The sequence below is a fragment of the Oreochromis niloticus genome, linkage group LG1 (assembly GCF_001858045.2).
Source record: "Oreochromis niloticus isolate F11D_XX linkage group LG1, O_niloticus_UMD_NMBU, whole genome shotgun sequence".
NCBI lineage: Eukaryota > Metazoa > Chordata > Actinopteri > Cichliformes > Cichlidae > Oreochromis > Oreochromis niloticus.
Window position 1 is genome coordinate 222,540 of NC_031965.2, and position 24,343 is coordinate 246,882.

The window sequence follows — 24,343 nt, forward strand, 5'->3', positions numbered from 1 at the left end:
GCTATACCAATTTAACCTTTTAAATGCCACTCTCTGTGTCTGTGCATCTACCAGGGGTGTTATTCACTACCTTGTGTTGCTCACAGAGGTAACTGTGAGAAAGTGTGTATACACCTGCGCAGCGCTAACTTTTCTACAGCATTACAGTCTTCATGTGAGTTGATCATGTGATTTATACCAGGACAGCTGGTTGATGTTTTCTACGACAGGATTTCTGGGTTCATGTGTGAAGAAAACCGTGTTTACAGGTTATGAGTTGGTGATGCTGTTACACTGTGTTGTTGGGAAAATGTTAAAGGTTACTTTGACGATGTGAATAACATGTGAAACATTCCCTGTGTTGAAACTAGTGTCACTTCTTTCCACAGCTATGGATGGCTAACTTTATGGTCTTTTTATAGCACCTCTGGACCCTGTCAATATGTGCCTGACCTCCAGGATTGTCCATGTGTGTTGCTAATGTTTGTTTTTTCTAAGAGTGCATGTAGAGGATTCAGCAGAGACGGACAAGTAACATGAGAAAGCAAATAAGAGATGCAGTGTTTGTGGAATAGTTGAATATGGGGCTCATTAGCTGGCCACTACTGAGCTCCTAGTGATAGCTAAGTGGAGTGACTTTGCTTAAGGGAAGTCACCGATTACACTAATGTTAACTGAGTACATGGGATGATCCATGTCTGAGGCAAAATTATGGCAATAATTGTAGTTTACTGATTTGAGAAAACCTGCACATGATACTTGTCCTGTTGATGCTGAATGCTTTATTACTCTTATGATACAATTAGGGCTGAACAATATAGCGCATTTGCGATAATATCGCGATATGATCAAGTGCAATTTTCTAACCGCAAAGGCTGCGATTATACTCTGTTTACGTGACATGCGCGAGTAAAACATGTGATATGATCAAACGAGATTGTCTAACCACAGAGGCTGCACTCTGGTCACGTGACACGGGGAGCAAAGTTTTGAAACAGTCTACCGAGAGTGAACTAGCAAGCAAAGCTGTAGCCTACACAATGGCCTCAGGTTCAACAGAACCAGAGCCTGCGGGGATGCTAGTACCAAAGAGGAACTGCACATCAGCCGTGTGGGAATATTTTGGGTTTAAAAGAGATGATGTCGCACAGAGTCAGGTACTGTGTAAAACCTGTCTTGGTAGAGTTTCTACATCTCGGGGAAACACTACGAATTTGTACCAGCACCTTAAGACTCAGCACAAAACAGAGTATGATAGATGTATGGCTAAAAAATCTAGTAGTGTGCAGAATAAACCTAGTAACGTTACTCGGCAAGGATCACTGACCGAACTGTTTGAAGGTGTTACGCCATATGAACGCACTTCAAAACGGCACGTGGAAATCACCAAAGCAGTAACGCACTGCATCGCGAAAGACATGATGCCCGTCAATACGGTGACCAAGCCTGGGTTCAATAATTTGGTAACTACACTGGATAAGAGGTACAGAATGCCCTCCCGCACGTATTTCAGTCAGACTGCAATACCCGAGCTACATATGCAATGTAGGCGGAGGGTTGCAGCGGAGTTAAAGGCTGTTGAGTTTTTTGCGGCGACAACAGACATGTGGTCAAGCCGTACAGCAGAGCCCTATCAAAGTCTGACGGTGCATTACATTACCGAAGACCTCCACCTCGAAGCTCGCAGCCTACAAACGGCCTACTTCCCCGAAGACCACACAGGGGAAAACATTGCTGCTGGCCTGAGAGAGGGGCTTGCGTGTTGGGATCTCCCTGAAGACAACCTTGTCTGCATAACGACGGACAACGCGTCAAATATGGTGAAAGCAGCACAGCTGAACGAATGGACCAGGCTCCAGTGTTTCGGACACAGATTACATCTTGCTATTGGTAAGTTACTGCCGTGAGAGAGAGAGAGTGTGTGTGTGTGTGTGTGTGTGTGTGTGTGTGTGTATGCGCGAGCCTGTGTATCACTCTCTCCCACAAACACACCACACTATTATTTATCTTGTTCTTTACTGCTGTTAATTCTAGATATGTTATGTCAACCCCACACTGATGTACCCACCTCTTCTTATGTATTTTCTTTTTTGTTTTTGTCTTATGGTCTTATGTTCTTGTATGTCATGATGTATGTAACAACAAGCTTCCTGAGCACTCTCTCATTACTGAGTGCCCTACAAGATGGGGGTCCAAAGAGAAAATGATTGCCAGAGTGCTGGAACAGATGAAAGCCATATCGCAGGTATTGACAGGTGACCGACATGCACGCTCCCTCATCCCAACCTGGCAGGATGCTGAAGTGTTGGAGTCCATTCATAAGGCACTGCATCTTCTCTCCGAATTTACTGATGCTCTTTCTGGAGAAGAGTATGTGAGCATCTCCTACCTCAAGCCAGTTCTCCATCTTCTGGCAACATCAGTCTTGGCTGAAGATGCTGAGGACACTGATCTGACTAGATCAATTAAAACCAAGGTCCTGGCATACCTCAACGACAAGTATAGTGACCTCAACACCCAGGAGCTTTTGGATGTTGCGTCGTTCATGGACCCTAGGTTCAAAACGCAATACATCAGCGCAGACAACCTTCCTGCCATTAAGGCCCGACTGAAGACAGAAATGGTGGAATCGGCTAGACGTACACATAATCAGGTAAATCCTTGAAAATTATATTTCCACAAACACATAATATTTATATATAAGCTAACTGCAAAACTAATGTCTCTCTTCCCATCTGGCAGGAGAAGAGGTCTCGCACTGAAACTGCTCAAAATTCTCCAAGTGCACAGGCCTCTGGGGGAAAGGCAAAGAAGACTCTTGGTAGTCTTTTTAAAACCAGTGCGGCCTCTTCAGCTTTGCCTCTGCCACTTGAAGATGTCGTGGAGGCAGAGTTGAATAGTTACCTGTTGACCCCTGTCATTGACGGAGAGGATGATCCCTTAGCCTGGTGGAAGGTGCACAACATTCACTTTCCACGACTGTGCAAGATGGCCCGCAAATATCTGTGTGTGCCAGCCACAAGTGCCCCCTCAGAGCGTCTGTTCAGCACTGGAGGGAATATAGTGACCTGCACTCGCTCATCCTTAAAGCCAGCAAAAGTAGATATGCTGGTCTTCCTAGCAAAAAACCTGTGAGCTAGGATGATTATGGCTAGCTGAGCCATACTCATTGTGCACTTTAGTTTGTGCTGTGTTGCTGTTACTTACTGCAGATAATCAAGATGTTCAGCCAGTTTTAATTTAAAGGCGTGTTTGTGTGTGTGTTTATACAATTGCTATTATGTTTGCACTTTATGTGTAATGTTACTGACTGCAGAGATCAGTAAGATGTGTGTATTTTTTATTTATTAGTTTTATTTATTTAATATTATTTTTTAATTTAATGACTGTCTAGTAGTTCACAGATGTCGAAAAACTGAGTGTGGTAAAGCCACTGATTTTTTTATGTATATTTCTGCAATCTGCACATTGTACTGACTTTCATTTTAATGTTTACACCAGGGTTCCTTGTCAGCACTTTATGCTCAGATGTTTGTAAGCTAAAAATAAACTATTGTGTATGTTCAAATATACTGTTGTGATTGAAGAAGTTAAATAAAAATGTCAGTCATCAATTCATGCATCACCTCATGTCATCATAACAGAGGTCTGTCTTCCAGGAAAGAACAGTTTAAAATTAATGTAATATAGTATTGGCCATACTATATGATGTATTGCTTGTCTTTGTTTAATAATACAGAAGACAAAGACCTTAAAAAATAATCGCATATCGCATCGCAATCTCAATATTGGGGCAAAAAATCGCAATTAGATTATTTTCCATAATCGTTCAGCCCTAGATACAATTGTTTATAAGTGTGAAGGTTGATTTCACTTCCAGATCTTGTTTTCCAGGCCATGATGGTGTGTGTGCAGGCTCCAGGCGGAACCAGTTTTTAAGCAAACTTAATATGCAAAACACACTAACATCTTTTATTGCAGGGTTATAGGTCCGGGGTGGTGCTGCTCCAGAGGAGGAGACGCCCTGATGTTGCCTGGGACATGATCTAGCTAACCTTTTTCTTTCAGACAGGAATCTGGGTTTGACAAGTTGACTCATGGGAGTGTCCATGCGTCAAGAGGAGGGGTCCAGAATTACAGAGTTACATGAAACTATCTTTTCTATGTTTTCTAAACTATGTTTTTTATTTTTGCAGTGATTTGTGTGATTAACAGTTAATCAACAGGTATTAAACCTATGTAAAGTGGTGCATCCATGTTCAGATGAGGCTTTGATGGTCCATAAATGAAGCTCACTGAACTAAAGAATGTGGTTTGATGATGGTTGACATGCTTTCCAAATAGAAGTTTTTCCTCCTAGCAAGGAAATACAGGTGCAGCAGTCAGAGTATTGCTGAAAGGAATCTCCTGAGAAATCTTCAGAGGCCCAGTGACAAGCAAACCCATTCCAGGCATAGCTGACAGTCCAGGCAGTGGTTGAGGTCAAAGGTCGAGCTGGTTGGCCCATCATGAGATCAGACTTTGGAGCCACAGCAAGGACCACGAAGCTGCGTTGGAATGAGAGCTGTGCCAAGGGGGATTTCCAGAGGCCAACAGAGGAGATTGTGGACGACAGACGGGCACCTGAAGGATGAGGGGAGCATGCCAAGCTCCACCGACAGCGCAGGGGGAGTCCAAGGATGGCATCATGATTCTGTGAAAAGCACAGGAACCAGAAGCTATGGTGGTGATGACAGCAGTTTCCTATGAACATCACCTAATGCAGTGACACTACTGTGCATACGATGGCACTCTGAAGACTGCTGGGATCATAACAGCAGTAAGATAACTGGATCCAGCACCCTTTCCACAGAGGGTTTTTCCTGCAGAGGATGGACAATGGAGGAGTCAAATGTCCCCCACAGAACAGAGGCCATAAAAGTAGAGTGCTGACGAGGTCTGCAGCTTTCACGATAGCTGAGACCCACGTTGACAAGCAACAAAACCAACTGGTATGTTTGAATGTCTATTCTACATACATTTGGACTCTGGTCCTATGGACAGTGATGGAAACAACTGGAAGAGACATTTATGACGTCCTGCAGAACTTAAACCACTCTGCAGAGAGACGTGATTTACATGTCTTGCGGAGGAACACCATCAAGCTGGAGTGATCTTGAAAATGTTAATTTCTTATTTTGAGCATTAACAATTCATTTGTTCACTTGTAGGATGCAGTTTACCATTGAATGAGATCAATGAGAAATTGGATAACTGCTAATATGTTTGTCAAACTGTATGTTTACATATGCTGGGTATAAAAATGGTTGCATTAACACTGTCAGACATGAGGTATTCATAACTACAGACTTTTACAGCATAACTGCCGAAAGGGGAGAATGTCAGATTTGTATTGTTGATTGTCATTTATGTTTACAGATATCTACTCATATATGCTCAGAGTTTTATAATTAGTCGTAGATAGATAGAAGTTTGATCCTTAGTAGTCTGTGGAGACTCTGGCATTCACACACACACATACTTACATACCAGACAATGTACACTCATCAAACATGACTGACGCCCTGAATGCCTTGAGAGAGATCCAGCAGGCACAAAATCAGGACTATGTAAGTGATACAAGTGACTGGTTTTCTCTGCTTTACACTGGTTCCTGGCTACAGGTGCTAAGAAGACTACTCATCGGAGTTGGAGTATTTTTACTTTTATTTTGTGTCTTTGTAACATGTATACTGCCATGTCTAAAACTCATGATTAACCGCATAATATTTTCCACTGTTGCTGCATACGTAGCTGTGACGAATGATGATAATGACTGTTGGAATATGAAGACTTTGTGTGATTAATGACGATGTAACAGAAAATGTATAACAAGATGTTACATACTGATATCTCACTTAAAAGTTATACTGACAACAGGAGGGAATGTCAATGGAAAATTGTACTTAGTAGTCAGTATAAGCTTTTAATGATATAAGTTTCCAGATATGCTTAGAGGTGTATAATCGATTGTGTAGTGTTAGGATGTGTGATCTGTAGAAGGCTGCAAGGACTTTTATGTGCATTTCAGGGTGTTCTGGTTTTCATACCCACATTTTGGGAGCATGGGAGAGGTCATACCTTGTCTTATTGTTTTATGGTAGGATAAACGTATCTGTCTGTTTTAGTCTAAGTGCCTTTTGTTTAGATGAACTGTTGGACTTCCAGACCAGCAGGTTTAGCGAAGTCGTTTATGGGGACACACACACACACACACACACACCTAAACATCCACATTCCAATGTAAAGAACAAACACCCACTGATGTATAAATAAAGACCAGGGCAGGCTCAGAGGGCGTGTCACAGAGCCCTGCCCTGTGCTGCCCTTGTATACAAGTAAAACTGTGTTTCTCCTCTCTGATTCTCAACTGAAGAAGTGTTTTAGAATAAATCTCCTGACACTAAGTCTTTTTTTTTGTGGGTAGTCTGACTGACCTTGCCTAAAGAAGTTAACATTTTGAAGTCAATGGTCCTTCGATGCCGAAGAATCCGGAGGATCCCGTCCAGATACACCTGATCTTTGCTGAAGCAACCTAAAACACAAATATACAAAAATAATAATCAAAGTTACAGTTTTGAGTTCACTTTGATTTGCTCATTAAAAGGTCAGCTGACACTTCTGATTGTTCAGCTCTTTAATTTAGCGAGATTAACAGAAGAGCTTGTAAAATGATGCTTACAGGATTTAAACAGCCTGTAGGTGCTCATTGTGTCTAACTTTTCAATTACGATTATTTGTCATGTTGGGCAATTAAATATTTTTTTCCAATTCAATTCAATTTTGTTTATATAGCACCAAATCACAACAGTTGCCTCAACGCACATATATTGTAAGGTAAAGACTCAGCGTCACTCTGAGACAGGATGTTTCTAATTTTAGAGATATTCCATAAAATGGAAGAAAGCAGTCCTACATATTTGTTTGATACGCACACTTGAGAAAATATCCTGGTCAGAAAGTACTCCAAGATCCTTCGCAGTGTTACTGGGGGCCAAAGTAATGCCATTCAGTGTAAGCATCATTAAAAGCACCATATTTCAGAGATTTTTTAGCGCTGAGTAAATTAACAAAGAACTCCTTCTAGATTTTTCCCAGGAAAGTTTTAATGGTGGTTACAAGAAAGCTGCTGCTTGTTTAAAACTGAGGGCTGCGTGGGCTTAATGTTGTCAAACTTTTTATTCATGTGTTGCTCCTAAATATGTTTCTATTGCAGGTCTCGCTTGTGTTTAAAACAATGGTGCACTACAGAACCGTGCATTTAACGAAGCATTGAAGCAAAGAATTTGGGTCGAGAAATTTCTTAACTTAAATAATTCGAATTACTCGAATCGTTGCAGCCCTACGCAGTTTTATCTGAATTTAGAAGCACAGATGATCAAAAATTTGAGGCCATCCAGGTCTTTATGTCTTTAAGACATTCCTGCAGTTTAACTAATTGGTGTGTGTTACCTGGCTTCATGGATAGATAGAGCTGCGTGTCATCAGCATAGCAGTGAAAATTTATACTATGTCTTCTAATGATGCTGCCTAAGGGAAGCATGTATAATGTAAATAGAATTGGTCCTAGCACTGAACCCTGTGGAACACCATAATTGACCTTAGTGTGTGAAGAGGACTCTCCATTTACATGTACAAACTGGAGTCTATTAGATAGATATGATACAAACCACTGCAGCGCTGTACCTGTAATAGAGTCCCAATTCAGAAGTTTAAGTGAAAATTTTTAACTTGAAAAATGTAAAAAAAAAAAAAAAAAATGTAGAAATAAAAAAATCATATTTTGCATGTTTAGATATTAACAAGGTTCCAAGAACAGCTTCAACATGCAACAAAAAGAAATGGGAGAGAGACAAAACATTTTTTTGAGCATGCAGTTTATGGAAAACAATGCTTAAACTAAGACAGGCTGTTTTACAGCTGATCAAGGTTTAGGACCACACCTCCAAAAAACCCTGTAAACTCCCCCAAAACAGAAATCAAAGTTCCAAACATGAACTCAGTGATGGGTTGCTCCACCATTATTGTTGATCGTTTCAAAAATTCATTGCGGCATGCTTGATGTAAGTGTTTCCATGAGGTGAGTGGGAACATTTCTCCAAGTGGTGCAGACGGCCACACGAAGGGCGTCTACTTTCTGGAACTGTTGTCCATTTTTGTAAACTTCCCTTGCCATCCATCCCCAAAGGTTCTCAGTTGGATTTAGATCAGGGGAACATGCAGGACGGTCCAAAAGAGTGATGTTATTCTCCTGGAAGAAGCCCCTTGTCCTGCAGGCATTGTGTACTGTAGAGTTGTCCTGGTGAAAAACCCAGTCGTTACCACACAGACGAGGGCCCTCAGTCAGGAGGGATGCTCTCTGCAACATCTGGACTCAGCCAGCAGCCATTTGACGCCCCTGCACCTCCTGAAGCTCCATTGTTCCCCTGAAGGGAAAAGCACCCCAGACCATTATGGCGCACCCTCCACTGTGGTGCATACAAAACATCTCAGGTGGGATCTGCTTGTCATACCCTCGTACCCCTTGCACTTTGCAAAGTTTCCTGTTCCAGAAGATGTATCGTGCACACACTGGAGTTGCACCACTTATCATAAATTTGAGCTAAAAAAACAAAACAAACAAAAACACAACAGCTGGGATTTTAAGAACCTGATTGTTCCTTTAGTTCCTGCACAGCAGACACACAAAAAAGGGGGAACTTCCTCCAAAAGTTTTAAGAACTTTATAAAGGATCCTGTGGTCCAACACATCTTTAGAGTTGAAAATACTTAAATAATAAAATCTTCTTTGCCAGGTTAGTAGCACTGTTTGCTACAGCAGATTTGCTGCAAAGGCAGACACCACCCTCACTAAGGTCTGATGCATCCCCACTTAATTTGGTCTAGAAGCAGGCCTACAATATGACAGTGTGGAGTTTGCATGTTCTCCCCGTGTTTGCATGGGTTGTCCCCTGGTGCTCCGGTTTCCTCCCACAGTCCAAAGACATGCAGTTAGTGCGGATAGGTTAATTGGAAACTCTAAATTGCCCATAGGTGTGAATGTGAGCGTTACTGGTTGTCTGTCCCTGTGTGTTGGCCCTGTGACAGACTGGCGACCTGTCCAGGGTGTACCCCGCCTCTCCCTAAGACAGCTGGGATAGGCTCCAGCCCCCCCACGACCCTGAAAAGGATAAGCGGAAGCAAATGGATGGATGGCTTTCAAGGACTAAAGAGTTAAGACTATTATGGGATATTAAGTTTTCAGAAATAGGATTTTAATAATATCTATAGATTAGCCAATTTGCACATATTTCCAAAATTTAAATGTGAACAATCTGAACATTCAAGTTGAGGTTTTCATAATTCTCATTTTATCATTTATCTCTACTGAAAAAGAACCCTAAACAGATATTAATGAGACCAAAAAACCACCACCACAGTCCACAGAGGCATGGTGTATTTGAGTGCTACACTGACACTTGACAGCCAATTATTAGTGCTGTCAGTGTTAATCTCGTTAAAATGATGTTAACGGCATAACCGGATTAACAAGCTAAACACGCTAACGCGTTGACGCCGTGCAGCCTGACGCACGGGGCGACTCTAACGGAGATTTGCTGCATTAATGTGGTTATGGCGTTAATGTTATTTTAACGAGATTAACGCTGACAGCACTAGTAATACCTGTGTTAAGTTACAGTGGTGTAAAAAAGTGTGCGCCCCCTTTCTGATTTCCTATTTTTTGTATGTTTGTCACACTTAAATGTTTCAGATAATCAGACAAATTTAAATATTAGACAATGCTAACACAAGTAAACACTAAGGCTACGTTCACACTGCAGGCGAAAGCGCATCAAATCCGACTTCTTTGACCCCATGCGACCCATATCCGATCATGGTATGACAGTGTGAACGGCACAAATCCGATATTTTCAAATCCGATCTGGGTCACTTTCGTATGTGGTACTGAATCCGATACATATCCGATGTTTTAGAAAGCGACTGCTGTGTGAACGGTCATGTCGCATTAAATCTGTCTTTTACGTCACTGATACAAGACAGACGCCAATTATCAGTGCCGGAGAAGACATCGCGAACGCTTCCTGGCCATCTAGTGTAGATGTCAGTGAAACTGTTGGGAAGACAACGTGAACATTTTATTTGTACTGTATAATCTGCAGATTCTGACAGAAATCTGCAGCTATCCTTTGAAGCACCGCTCCTCTAAAACAGCAATAAGGATCATTATTAGGTTATTTACATTATTATGTAAATAACAAAATAACTTAAAGCAAAAATTGGGAAACGTAAAGTCCGAAGTCTTTATATTAAGGCCATCAGTCAAACAATACTGTTGGTCTGGGTCTAAACAGAGCGCGTTGTGTGTGACGTCTTCTTTTGTGCATGCGGGCCGCTTTGAGCGTTCACACTAGAGCGCGTTTGCTGTCGCATTTTATTTGTAGTGTGAACAAGCAGACAAAAAAATCCATTTGATCAAAAAATCGGATTTGAGCATTAAGACCTGCAGTGTGAACGTAGCCAAAATGTAGTTTCTAAATGAATGTGCTTATTATTAAGGGGGAAAAAATCCAAACCTATATAGGGAGCGGCATTGAAAGAAATAAAAACATTTGTCTTGTAACATGTGAAATTAGAAACATCCTGTCTCAGAGTGATGTTAAAAAACTAGTTTGTGCATTTATATTATCAGGATGTCCTAAAAACTCCCTGAAAAGCCTTCAGTTAATCCAAAATGCTGCAGCAAGAGTCCTGACAGGGACTAGAAAGAGAGAGCAGATTTCTCCTGTGTTGGCTTCCCACATACAAGGTCCTGAGTAATCAGGCCACATCTAACCGTGCCACCCCATTAGAGCTCTTTGCTCTCAGACTGCAGGCTTACTTGTAATTCCTAGAGCATTTACAAGTATTTAAAGTAGTAGTAGTAGTTTTGTGGAACCAGCTTCCAGAAACCGTTTTTTAAATCATTGTTCTGCTGCAGAACTCAAGTGCCCTTCAGCTTGAGGTCACAAACAGAAGGCCGGACATTTGACTTCAGGTTTTTATGGTAAACAGCAAAATTCATGCTTTTGTCTCATCACTCCACAGAATATTTTCTCAAAAGTCTCGGGGATCATCAGAATGTTATCTGGCAGCTTTAGACATGGCTTTATAACATTGAATAACCAGGCTGATAGATCACAAATGACTTTGTTTTTTGTGAACAGGTGTGGCAATAATCAGGCCTGGGTGTGGCTGGGGAAACTGAAGTCGTAAATGCTTCCAAAGATGCGATACACCACAGTTACTTGATGTTGTAATTTGTGTTTACTTGTGTTATCTTTGTCTAATATTTAAATTTGCTTGATCATCTGAAACATTTCAATATGACAAACATCACGAAAACACGTTGTCACAGTTTTTCACTGGGATCATTTTTTGAATTACAGGCTTTATGTCTGAGTGTTCATATTATTATATTAAAGGTTATTTTAGACTTTTTCCCAAATCAGGAGAGACTCGTTATAGAAGAAAAAAAGCCGAAATAGTCAAAGTTAATCACTGCATGAAATCCTAACCCGATACTGTTACATTTCATTGCATTCATCTTATAGATTTGCCTAGGAAAATGCCAAGTCTATTAATTTTGCATGTTTTTTCTGTGTGTTTGGGCGTGCTCGCTCACCGGGCTGCGAGGTGTCCGTCTGTCCCCTCTTGGCTCGCAGGCAGTACTCCCAGCGGACGTCCGGGTCCTGGACGAACCGTGCTATGTGACTGAAGAGCTGGCTGAAGCTCATGCTGGTGGCGTGGTACACTGTGTAGTAGAGCAGAGCCGCGCGCCACAGGTAGGGCTGTTTCCGTAGCAGCACACTGTGCAGGCTGGCCAGGCCCTCCTCTGTGGGATTAGCTGGTTTAAGTCCAAACTGCTTCCTGCCTTCGGCGGTGGCCCATGGCTGCACGCTGTTGTTCACACCTCGCAGATAATGTGTGCCTGAGAGGAAGAAAAGCGGCTGCAGTCACTTTGCTGCCCCTCCATGCCGTCTGCACATGCTTCACACTGTAGTTTGATAAAATGCATATCTAAAAACCACTCTGTCACCTTTCAGACGTACCATTGTGGTTTGACCCAAATGCTATCAGCATGCTAACTGGCATACAGTAACAGTGATTTTTTTTAGCCCAGGGCCGATGAGGGCATTATACTGAACTCTCGCGCAGATTAATTTGTAATCTGACAAAAATCTGGTTCTTTCAGGAATCAGCACGAAGGTGCAGTCCGGTGAGAAGAACAGAGATATTCTCATAACAGCAGGAAATCTCTGAACACACATGGGTGGGTTTGGAGCAGGTACACTGTAACTCCTAATATCACAGGCTCCATCAATTCAAACTTTATTTGATGTAGAGAACATACAATTTTGTTAACAATCAGATCCTCAGCAGTCTGCTGCAGTGCCATGTGCACACTTGTATACATATATATCAATTTAACAAAGCACTCATGGATTTAGTTTTTTTTTCTTTATTAAGTCTGAGATCTACTCATTTCTGCGAAATCCGAAATTAAATTCAATGACTGTGAAACAGTTTCGCTTGATGATTTAGAAATGACTCGAACATGAAACGCGTTACTAGTTTGGCTTTGGAAATCCACATATAATCAGTTTGGTTTTATTTGTATATAGTGCCAAATAACAACAAAAGTCACCTTCAGAAATGTAGTTAATTAAATGTATTACTCTTATATGATTAATGTTTAACAGCAGTTACTGATTCACTGAGTTCATAAACTCCCCGGGGCTGCAGCCCTCTTTCTTTCTCAATTAATGTTGTAATTGAGCGAGAGAGAAAGTAAACAGATGACAGCAAGGCCAATCGGCACTAATCTACAGCAGTTTGGTGTAAAAATGAAAATTAGCACCTGTATGTCAGCTTTGGTTGATTCAGCTGGAATACAAGAAAACAACTGAAGCCAGGAGCAGCCATAGTCTGCAAGGAAGAGTGGATGCTAGCACAGCTCAGGATAGGCAGAGTAGTCTCAAACTGTGTGCGCTTGTTTTAAACAGCAGCAAATGCAGAACGCTTCACTGACATTTATGACATGATTTGTTTTAAATGGTTCCATAAAGATCCGAATAGGCACACACAGTATTTGCTTGGCCAAAGTTTAATTTGCTCCATTTTTAATTTTTTCTGACTGTTTTCTACCTTTTAGACTAGTCTACTAGACACCTTTTTTCCTCTCGTAAAAATACCTAGAAATAATATCTTCAATCTCCAAAAAGTTGATTCTGTTTATCTGGACGTAGCGTTTTGTGGGAGAATATCTTCAATCTGCTGTCCCGCTGAGTGAAGTCTGGGGGGGGGCAGAGTCAACACTCCAGGTCCATTTAGCTGACTCCGTGGAGTCCTGCAGAGTCATTTCTGCTTGTTTTGTCCAATGAAAATCTACATCTTTGCAAGTAAATGGACAGATTCTTATATCGCGAGTTTCTACTCTCCCGCAGTACTCAAAGCGCCTAATACAACATGCCATATTCACCCGTTCACATGAGCACTTTCTTCTATGAATGTTACTAACTAACATTTACACCCATTCATCGGTTAATATGTTGCCCAAATTCTTGGCATGCAGACTGGGGAGAGCCAGGGATCGAACCACCAACCGTCCGATCAGTAGATGGCCAGCTCTACTTCCTGAGCTACAGCCACCCAAGTAGCTGCACCAAGAGAAAATGTTCCTTTGTGCTTATTGTGACACACCATAAAGCTATATTTTAGCATGCTAATATACAACATCAAAGAAACAAAAAGGCAAAATACATTCAAGTTTAGCAACTGACTGTTGATTCAACCACAGACGTTTATTGAAGTATAGCCAGCATGACACCATCGGTCGGCTTGTTGTCTACCATTCTGACACCGCCAGGCTAACTGTATGAAAACGCAGCCCCGTGCTGTTGTCATGAAGTTGAAAATTGGTTATAAAAACCAAAATATAGATTGGTGTACACATGTTTAATGTGTACACCATTAAAGACCCAGGAAACAGAGTTAATGGTAAAAACCCTGAAAACCATCAATTTCACACCCGAGCCAAACGACCGCTCCATGGCCCAGGGGCTGGGGACCGCTGTTATAAACCATTAATGATGTCAGCCATAGTAATAATAATAATAACAATAATAATAATAATCAATTACCTCTTTGTGTCACAACTGCTATGGGGAATAGAAACAATGTGGAAAGACTCCTACCAAGCTCACGTATTAATATCTGCTCACCGATCTCATGTCTCAGCATCCCCTCCAGCCAGTGCTGTCGAGCCCCAGATAGGTTAATGGTCAGAGTAGGACGGCAGCTTTCCACCACCATCACAGCTTGAGACAGCAGCTCTTCAGATAGACGCACAACAACCTGGAGACACAAACACGCACACAAAATCATCAGCAGCAAGATTTTGCTCATCCGCTCCTTTGTGGAAAGTGGTTCAGCTAAATTGTACCTAAAGCTACAGAGTCACAGGGTTCAAGTAATACAGTAGATATAGGTTTACTGTTAGCTCGTCACTTCTGCAGCTGTTCTGCCACATTTTGATCAGTCACCATTAGAGCAGGGCGATATGGCCAAAAATATTTATCACGATATTAATTTGAAAATTTGCGATAACGATATAACTGACGATATAATTGATGCGAGACAAAATACAACTCCACAACTTTACTAGTGCAAACCCCCCCCATCCATTTATTTTCACTTAAACAAGCAGCTGTTTTTTTATGTGCATTAAATCTATATAAAAATTTAACAGTGCAAATGCAAATTCCTTGCTGAAAGTTTAACCAAAAGGCATTTCCAGTAGAAATGGGCTGACATATCCTGAGCATAACCATGTATAATATCCACTGAAGTTAAAAAGAGGTGCTTTGCAACATTAAACTGCAGTGTGCCAAATAAAAAACCCAAATACGTATTTTTCTGACCATAAGGTGCACGGGATTATAAGACACATTAAGAGAAACAAAGCAGTCGGATAAATCAAACTTGATTCATCTCATTCTTCTTGCTTCCTCCACTTCTGTACCATTGATTCATTAATGCTGTATTCTATCACAGCTGCTCTATTCCCATGTTGTTGCAGTGTATTAATGACTAACCTCGTATTGTGGATGGATTATCTCAGTTGTTCTCCTGACTGAAGTTTGGTCCGTTTACAGCATCCTGCCATGCGATTGCATTTGTCCCTAACCATCAGGAACCCTCACGTTAACTTTTATCGAGTGGAAAAAAGTTAGCCTTCATCCTCCAGCTTCACTGTTTATGTTATGCTAACATAGCTGTGTCGCTAGCAATCACATAGCACATCATTATATAGCAGCTAGCCCAACTTCAGTAACCCTACAAACGTCACTGCTGTTTAGTTTTCTGTCTTCATTTATGTTGGAAGTGATAGCAGAGCTGTACGTTTGAATTTTTCAGAAATCTCTCAGTCAGAACATGCTATATCATGTTTAGGTGGAAGCTAGCGAGCTAGCTTCCTGCTAACTTCTAACTCTGTTAAATGTAATAAATTCTGTTTTCATGGATGCCTGGATGTTAAACTTCATAGTTAATGCTAACGTGATTTTTCGGCCATGCGTATGAAAACAAAGGCACTGCGCATGCGCATTTTACCCATATTCTATCGCGATATTTCATTTTCTTATCGTTGCCTAACATTGTACCGGTATTACTGTGAACGGTGTAATATGGCCCAGCCCTAGTCACCATCAAGCTTTGTTATAAGCTTACAGAATTAAACAAAAGCCAATGGAAACAACATAGTCTGTCCTGCAGAGATATACTAAAATTTGGCCACTCCACTCACCTCCCCCACACAGCCCTCTTTCTGCAGGTATTTGCGCACAGCAGCCCACACCTGACTTTTAGGCAGAACGCTGCCACCAGTCACCTCCTCAAAGTTCTCATAGGAGCCAAACTTCCTCAGGACGCACTCCATGATCCCAACTGCCTGCAGTTAAACACATCATCATCATTATCACCATCCTCATCATCTCATGAGCTCAGAGCTGACTGTTAGACTGGTTGAATGTGACACACCTGTTCAAGAAAGAGACCTGAGCCTTCTCTGTACTTGTCCAGCACGCTCCTGGGCTCAGGCTGCGCATACTCAAACTGAGGCTCATACTTGTAGTCAGACTGGAAGAAAGCCTGCTTCTCCTGCTCCAAGTTTAGAGGTCTGAGGGCAACGAGCAGGCAGGGCCTGGTGGCTGTAGGGAGTGTTGAACCACCCACTCCTTTAGCAATATGAGGGAGGGAGGTGGCCGGTCGCATTTGCCCCTTACTGGCCCGCAGCCCCAGGGAGTAGTTCACGGAGCAGGTGCTTTCACTACGGCGCATCCAGCCACTCACTCCCAGGCTGGGGCTGGTCAGGCTACGAGCCGGGGGGAGGGGGCAGCCGTACCACTGCGCCAAGGAGGCTGTAGGATCCTCCGGTCCACCATCTGCTCCTGAGACCCTCTCATGCGCTGGGACGTCACCTCCAGGCTGAGGGGCCTTCGCAGTGGCGTTCTGGACGCAGTCCCACATTTTGATGATGATGATGTTGACAATCTTCTCTGTAGTACCTGGCTGCTGCAGCTTGTTGGGGCTGCGAGCCCGTTGTGTGACACCGTCTCCCTTTTTGTGGCGCCACACCTTTTAACAGTTTTGGGTGGATCTTCTCGAGCGTCTGTTTTCAACAGGTCCCCAGCGCTTCTTTCACCCTCAACCCGATCCATGAAGACTGCGCCCAAGTCCAACACCATCACCACAACAGCTACTCCTCAGGCTGCACCTCGCTCAGCCCCGCGCTGCTGTAACAATAGCAAGATTAATGTACACCACTCATTTTATTAGACTTATTATTGTTATTATAGACAACCATATAATAAATCCCATGTACAGATATATAAATCCATATATATGGGGAAAATGATATTTGTAAACATGAAATGAAATAACAAAGAAAACCCCCTAAATTCAAAATTTTATTACTAAGAGCCAATAAACCACTCAAAAATCACATGTATCTAAACACCTTTATAAACAAATGTAATGAAGGTTTCCAGCTTCTTCATTAAGACTGATAAATGTGTGAGTGTACCACTGTGTGTTCATGTTGCTGGGTGTGAAAGGACAGGAAAATGGGGTGTCAGAGTTTCAAATGAGTGGCAGCAGATGATATCCGCGCAAACACAAAAAATAAAAACAGAAAACAGAGGTGAAAACGGCAGAGCTCAGCTCCTGCGACAATAAAACTTGTGATAAGCAGTTTAATTAGAGCCTCTCCGTGGAGTTAGCTGCCATTAGAGTTTTACAGTAACGTTTCTTATTGGAGGAAGACAAATACAAAAAAAATCAGTTCCCTGCAAGCCTTTAACTCCCCAAACAAATAAAAAGAGGTCAAACACTAACCAAGCGGCCAGACTTCTGCGGAGGATGCGGAAATTTCAGCCTTTCCGTCCGCTCATCCCGGCGGCAGCTCCACGCAGCCGGAGCGGAGCTCTCTTCTGTCGGTGTGATAACAAGAATAAGCGGATAGCGGTTCAGTGAGGAGCGGGGCCTGAGGCGGCTGCCTGGGCCGGCCAGGAAGCGGCGGTTGAGTTGGAAGATATGACGCGTCACGCAGTGTACGCCGTCCATGACGCTCTCCTGCGTCATTACGTACAAAGCGGCGTGGGATGGGAACCTGATGGAATCCACTGAGAAATTAGCTATCAAACTACCTCAACTATCACAACTAAGCACCATTAGCATCAGCCATAAGCTACGTAGCGAAAGCTCTTTTCACACAGAATAATAACGGTATTCAGTTTAAAAACAATAACAACAAAGAATAAGCGAAAATAAAACAACAAGCAAAAACAAAGCTACTTATCCATAGACTGTATATGAAAGATGGTGACAGGCACTGTGCCCTCACAAATTAGTAAAGTCCTTCGAAAAGATAATGTAAGGAAAACTCCCACTTTCCAAGACTTCCAGAGGCTCTGTGGAGGTGTAGCTTTCTGTTTTGGAAGTTTGCTCCACATTGGATTTCATCCTAAGATGTTACTCTGAGGGGGAGCTTCATCGAGGCATTGAGAGAAAACTAAACTATATGTAATTTTTGACAAGTACTGGAGTTTGTCTAGAATCTACTATATCTAATATATTGGAGAAATTAACACAACAGGAGGATTATATCAATTACTGCTATAGCCACTACTGAATGGATTAAAACACAGCCCAACAGGCCATCCCAAAGCCATTTAAACAAAGGAAGACTTTTAGGAAGCACCTAATTAAAATGGCCTGTATTTGTATAGCACTTTACGTAGTCCCTAAGGACCCCAAAGCGCTTTACACTGCATTCAGTCATCCACCCATTCACACATTGGTGATGGCAAGCTACATTGTAGCCACAGCTGCCCTGGGGCGCACTGACAGAGGCGAGGCTGCCGGACACTGGCGCCACCGGGCCCTCTGACCACCACCAGTAGGCAACGGGTGAAGTGTCTTGCCCAAGGACACAACGACCGAGAGTGTCGGAGCCAGGGCTCAAACCGGCAACCTTCTGATTACAAGACGAACTGCCAACTCTTGAGCCACGATCGCCCCTAATTAATCAGATGAAAATCAGAGAAAATACATACTTGTCCCATAAAAAAGGAAAAACAGCAAGAACTTGATAATAAATTTGAGGAAATATCAGTTGTCACACTCCTATTCCAGAGAAAAATCTTAATCAGAATACTTTACTATTCCCTAAGGAAGCTATTTGGTTACACAAGCTCCAAGACATTAAGAACAGTAACAGACTGAACTAATTTAAATTAAGCAACTATATTACAAAGTTACAAAATGTAAGAAACAGCTTTAATATATACAAATAGCTCAATTATGAATATCCAGAATATTACAGAAATTAATCATAAATGATGGACATTTTACTCTAAACTGTAAAACTTTGTTATTTGTTTTTTTTAATTTATTTTTATAAGATGGTGGTGCGTATGGACATGAGAGGCAGCACAGCGCTTTCAACTACTGTGCATCTTTTTGTGTTTTTGTTTTTTTAATTCTTTTTCGTTGTGTCTTCCTGCAACGCTTTGATCAGCAAGCGACGCAGACAGCGGTGTTGTCTACTGATTGTTACATCCAAACATCCCTGATGCCGCAGTGGAGTTTGCAGGACTGCAAAAAAGTCTCCATAGGCAAGGCAAGGGTGGCCAACTCCTGTCCTCAAGGGCCGGTGTCCTGCAGGTTTTAGACGTGTCCTTGGTCCAACACAGCTGATTTAAATGGCTAAATTACCTCCTCAACACGTCTTGAAGTTCTCCAGAGGCCTGGTAATGAAATAATTCAGGTGATTCAGGTGTGTTGACCCAGAGTGAGATCTAAAACCTGCAGGACATTGGCCCTTGAGGAATGGAGTTGCCCACCCCTGACATAAGGAAAACAGTGTTGGGCTCTGTGCTCATGTGCTTCAGGACAGGTCCCATAACAGTAGAATTATAGACACTGACTGCTCACCAAACCTAAAGGCGACCAGATCTCGAGGCCACATCCATTAGTAAAGCACAGAGAGAGCACCTGGAGGAAGTCCAGGCCATGTGTACAGACCTACAGAGCTCACCTAACCAGCCACACCGAGAGGGGGGGCGCTGTTTCCCCATTACACTGACATTTGTGGCAAGTGGAATAATACCACATAAACACTGTTACATTCCCCCCTGCTGAATTCCACTTGCACACTCAAATAAACAAACACCACAAACAAAATAATACCCTTAAAAAAACAGGTACACCACAATCACCATAACACAACAGAGGACAAAAACCCAATAATCCTCAAAAAAAACAAGATTAAAAAAAAAAAAATCCAATAGCTAATCCACAGCTATCAACATGTGATAAATCTGTTCAGCAACACCAGGTCGTACAGTCACAAAGAAAATTCAGTCAGAGGACTATTCCCAAAAGAATCAGTAGAAGAAGAAGTTGACCCCTTCCAAAAAAGAACAAAATATGCCAGTTACATATTTCATCACATCATAACTGTACGCCACTCTGACACAGAAAAATCAACGACAAATAATCTGTCTCAATTCTAAAGATCAAAGTCCCACTTCAACAACAATAGAATCAACTTGCAGTTATCCAACAATATTCAAACTTTAACAGGTTTCTGGTGCATCATTTCAATCAACCTGGAGACAGGCTTAAGTAACCATCCCACTCTCGATCTAGCACGGGCCCCCACCACCCTGCTAACATCAGTCGGATCTGCGTTGGGCAGAACAACTGTGGTTGAGACATGACCCTCAATAGCAGCTGTATTGTCTTGGTCACCATCAGTAGTGGCTGCCAACTCCAAAACAGAGGAGATTGTTACTGGGGCCACAGACATAAGCAGGTCAGAATGTTGACCACCAGAGGTGGCATTTACCTGCTCCTCAGTGTCAACAGGGGGAACACTGGTACAGGCAAGTTCTTGATCTACAATGCTGCCTTCTGGTTGAGTAACCTCTGTCCTCAGCGAGTCGCTGGACACTGCAGACGGTAAGTCAGACACCCAAGCTCTTGTTCTGTACTCAGCCGTGCCCACTGATGAGTTGCAGACAGCTTCTCCGTCACATCCAACCATCAGCGAGCCAGACTCAGAAAGCTCATCTCCATCATCCTGAACTGAAGCACCACTGAGAGGGAGGAAGTTCACTGGCATTATCAGGTTGCGATGCACAACCTTCACTTGCCCTGTGGAATCATCCATCAGCTTAAAGGTGTGACTCTCATCATTTTTGTCAAAAACTGTATAGACAACACTCTCCCAGCGATCAGCAAGTTTTCTTTTGCCACGTCCCTTTTTGTTGGCCAAAAGGACACGATCACCAATCACTACTGGGGCTCCCCGCACCTTCCGGTTGTAGAGGTCCGTGTGACGCTTCAAATTTTTGCGTGCCACCTCCTGCGCCAAATCCATGGCCTCTTTGAGGTCCCTCCTCAATGTCTGGACATATCGATCATAGTCCATGATGTCTTGGCGCTCAATAACAGAGCCAAAGATCACGTCAATCGGCAGTCTTGGCACTCTGCCAAACATCAGCAGAAATGGCGCATAGCCAGTCGTCTCATGGACTGTACAGTTGTAGGCGAATGTGAGAGCTTTCAGTGCATCAGGCCACCTTTGTTTGGCTCTCCGGGGTAATGCACGAATCATGTTGCCCAAGGTACGGTTCGTCCTCTTGCAGGAGCCGTTTCCCATCGGATGGTATGGGGTTGTGTGAGACTTTTGGACACCTGCCACATTCAATAGCTCGGCAATAAGCACACTCTCAAAATTAGCTCCCTGATCTGAGTGAAGGCGTTTCAGAAAGCCGTAGATGCAGAAGTAGTTATGCCAGAGTTGGTGTGCTACTGCCTTAGCAGACTGATTGGGGCACAGAAAGGCCTGAGCCATCTTAGTAAAGTGGTCTGTGACCACAAGCACATCCACTGATTTATTCGCCGAATCCTCTGCAGACCAAAAATCTATGCAGACCAGTTCAAGGGGCTCTGATGTTCTGATATTCTCCAAAGGCGCTCTCGCATCTGGCTCAGGTGACTTGCTAACAACACACCTTCTGTAGCACCGTACATACTCTGATACATGTTTGGCCATACCAGGCCAGTAGAATCTATGCCTGGCCAGATAAAGCGTTCTTTGTTGTCCCTGGTGACCGGCTCCATCATGGACGCCTTTCAGTACAGCGAGACGCAAGGTCGGCGGAACAACATACAGATAAGTGTTCGTCTTCGTGACGGGATTCTTGGAGACTCGATACAGCACACCATCTCTCACAGTTAACTTGTCCCAAACCTTTAGAAGTCTCTTCGTATCAACCGGTTCACTTGCCCGCTCCCTCCTCGAGAGTCTCCGTCCCCTTTCCACATAGGAGATCACTCTGCACAGCACATCATCACGCCGTTGGTGTCCCACTAGATCAGGGGTCTGCAACCTTTAACACCCAAAGAGCCACTTGGACCCGGTTTCCACGCAAAAGAAAACACTGGGAGCCGCAAATACTTTTTGAAATCTAAAATGAAGATAACACTGTATATATTGTTTTTTGTGCTTTGTGTGAACAACTAAAGTAAGTAAGTAAACTTTATTTATTAAGCGCTTTTCACAGACAGGCAGTCACAAAGCGCTGTACACAAATATTAAAATAAGCAATACAATCAATAGACTTTATACACAATGTAAAAGATCAAATGTAAATAATGTAAAGAATATAAAATACGTAGATCAACAAAAGGCTTGTTTGAACAGAAAAGTTTTTAACTGCTTTTTAAAAGAATCCACAGAGCAACTAAGGTGTGTTGCTTATGAAATCCATGAAGTGCTACAGAGAAAATTACATTTTATTTATGTAATTAACACATTTTGAACTCTTAAAGAAATATAACAAAAGGAAAGACACCCAGCTGAACTAAAATGATCCATGTAGCAAACAAAAACTGTTGTGAGCCGCCACCCTCATATCGCCTTTGGGCTTTTGGAGCCTTGACCTGACTTTTAAAAAATAATTGGAAAAAAAGCACTATGCTGCTAAAAGATGAAAAATATGTATTTGCAAAATTCTGCCTAAATATGTATTTTACCACGTTAATGTGTGTGGCGGGGCGTGGTCTGCAGCGCCGCTGCAGGGGAGTCAGACGCACCTGAGCGGCACCTGCAATCATGCCTCGCCGCCTTAAAGTCTGTTCTCTCTCTGCTGTTGTGTTGTCGGGCTGTGAGCTGAAAAGCTACAGCCGGCTGTATGCTACAGCAACCGTGTGAAAAGCGGTCAATAAAGAGATGCTGAAAAGCGTGTTCATGCAAACATCGTCGGGTCTGCCGTGGTATGTTTACAATAAGACTTCTGGTCCCGAACTTTTGCGCACAGCGTCTGCAAATCGGGGCATTCATCTTCATGCAGGACTGTAAGCTGTCATCTGTGAGGCGTGAGCGGTGTTTGTTTTTAACATAGTTCACAGTGGAGAACAGCTGCAGACATAATGTGGATCCGAAGATCCATAATTGGCCTACCTGGGGTTGAAAGTCTCAATAAATGCACGGCGTTACGGCGGGTACACTGGCTTCCGCGAGTGTGACGCTTATGAGCGATGAAAAAAATAATAGAATATAATTTTATTTTTATATTTCAATATCACAATAATCTTCCAATTTAGAACTACAAGTAAAAAAAAAGAACTAAACACAAATAAAATGCACTTCAGCTAAATACTTCTAATTTATTTTCCGAAACCAGGCGGAGCCGCAAAATAAAGACTAAAGAGCCGCGGGTTGCCGACCCCTGCACTAGATCATCATGCGAGAAGGGTTCAGAGTCAGACTGGTTTGTCGTAAGCACAGTCTGAGAGCATTGGGGCAGAAGGAGAGCATGTGGCCACACCCTGGACTCATGTTCACTATGGGCCTGGAAGACAGCTCCCACCTCAGAAGACGTCAGCATTCCAGTCTGTGCAACAGCCGTGCACTGAGAAACAACAGGCGGGTCATTGCTTGAGGCCTTATCAGCTGAGTGAACAGTCCATCTGAAGGCCTCCTGAACCCCACCAGTGGTGACCGCCTCTGCTTCTGCCAGAAGTTCTTTATATGGAACCCTTATCAACCGGTGGGAGGCCCTGGGGTGCACGAAGGGCTCCCTGCTCAGCGCGTCAGCAACCACATTTTTAGGACCAGGAATGTACTTTATGTCAAACTGGAAAGGCACTAGCTTTGCGATCCACCTCTGCTCACATGCATCCAGTCTTGGCTTAGAAAGTATGTAAGTGAGAGGGTTATTATCCGTCCATACGGTAAACTGATGACCCCTCAACCAGTGATGGAACTTGTCGCACACCGCCCACTTTAATGCAAAGAACTCCAGCCTATGTGCCGGGTACTTGGACTGTGCATGATTGAGTGTCTTACTGGCAAAGGCGATCGGTCTTGATGTAGAAGCCCCAGCAAGAACTTGCGACAACACGGCACCAAGGCCACTGCTGGAGGCATCAACAGAGAGCAAAAAGGGCTCCTCAAAATTAGGATGGGCCAGGAGCACTCGATCCAACAAGGCCTGCTTCAGCTCATTGAAAGCTGCCCTGCATTCATCCGTCCAGTCCTCTTCACACAGCTTTGTACGCACCAGTCGGTGCTTTCGCCGTGAACCACGAGGGCCTTTATCCCCAGATGTCAGCCGAAACAGAGGTTTTGCGATGGATGAGCAGTTCTCAATAAATTGTTGGTAGAACATTACCATCCCCAAAAATGAGCGGACCTTCTGTTGGGACGGAACAC

General features: G+C 43.0%; 2 protein-coding genes across 6 annotated transcripts in view; one reads left to right on the top strand and one right to left on the bottom strand.

Annotated features, from left to right (window-relative positions):
• The window catches only part of kiaa0895l, a 62,098-nt gene extending 44,445 nt beyond the window's left edge, over positions 1–17,653 (bottom strand). The window contains exons 1-6 of one of the 3 annotated variants that reach the window (XM_025901483.1): positions 17,452–17,653; positions 16,096–16,850; positions 15,863–16,006; positions 14,280–14,412; positions 11,681–11,986; positions 6,456–6,553 (exon numbers count right to left, since the gene is read on the bottom strand). In XM_025901483.1, the coding sequence (XP_025757268.1) occupies positions 6,456–6,553; positions 11,681–11,986; positions 14,280–14,412; positions 15,863–16,006; positions 16,096–16,584 (1,170 nt within the window). In that variant the 5' untranslated portion in view covers positions 16,585–16,850; positions 17,452–17,653. Of the gene's footprint in view, positions 1–6,455; positions 6,554–7,621; positions 8,445–11,680; positions 11,987–14,279; positions 14,413–15,862; positions 16,007–16,095; positions 16,851–17,451 lie in introns of those variants that run through there. The other 2 variants (XM_005457377.3, XM_005457378.4) reach the window with 2 other exon arrangements.
• LOC109202177 (zinc finger BED domain-containing protein 1) lies at positions 701–3,593 on the top strand. 3 transcript variants are annotated; one of them, XM_025902340.1, is made up of 3 exons: positions 704–1,869; positions 2,126–2,632; positions 2,722–3,593. In XM_025902340.1, exons 2-3 carry the CDS (start codon positions 2,183–2,185, stop codon positions 3,112–3,114), a joined length of 843 nt encoding a protein of 280 aa, XP_025758125.1. In that variant the 5' UTR covers positions 704–1,869; positions 2,126–2,182; the 3' UTR covers positions 3,115–3,593. The 3 variants fall into 3 exon arrangements, 2 of the variants coding, with proteins under 2 accessions (XP_025757965.1, XP_025758125.1); XR_003215793.1 differs by having other exon boundaries at positions 701–2,632; XM_025902180.1 differs by having other exon boundaries at positions 701–1,869; positions 2,126–3,593.
• Positions 17,654–24,343: the final 6,690 nt, after the last annotated feature.

Coding starts and splice junctions, on each gene's coding strand:
- LOC109202177 (XM_025902180.1), top strand. CDS start 903: ATGATCAAACGAGATTGTCTAACCACAGAGGCTGCACTCTGGTCACGT.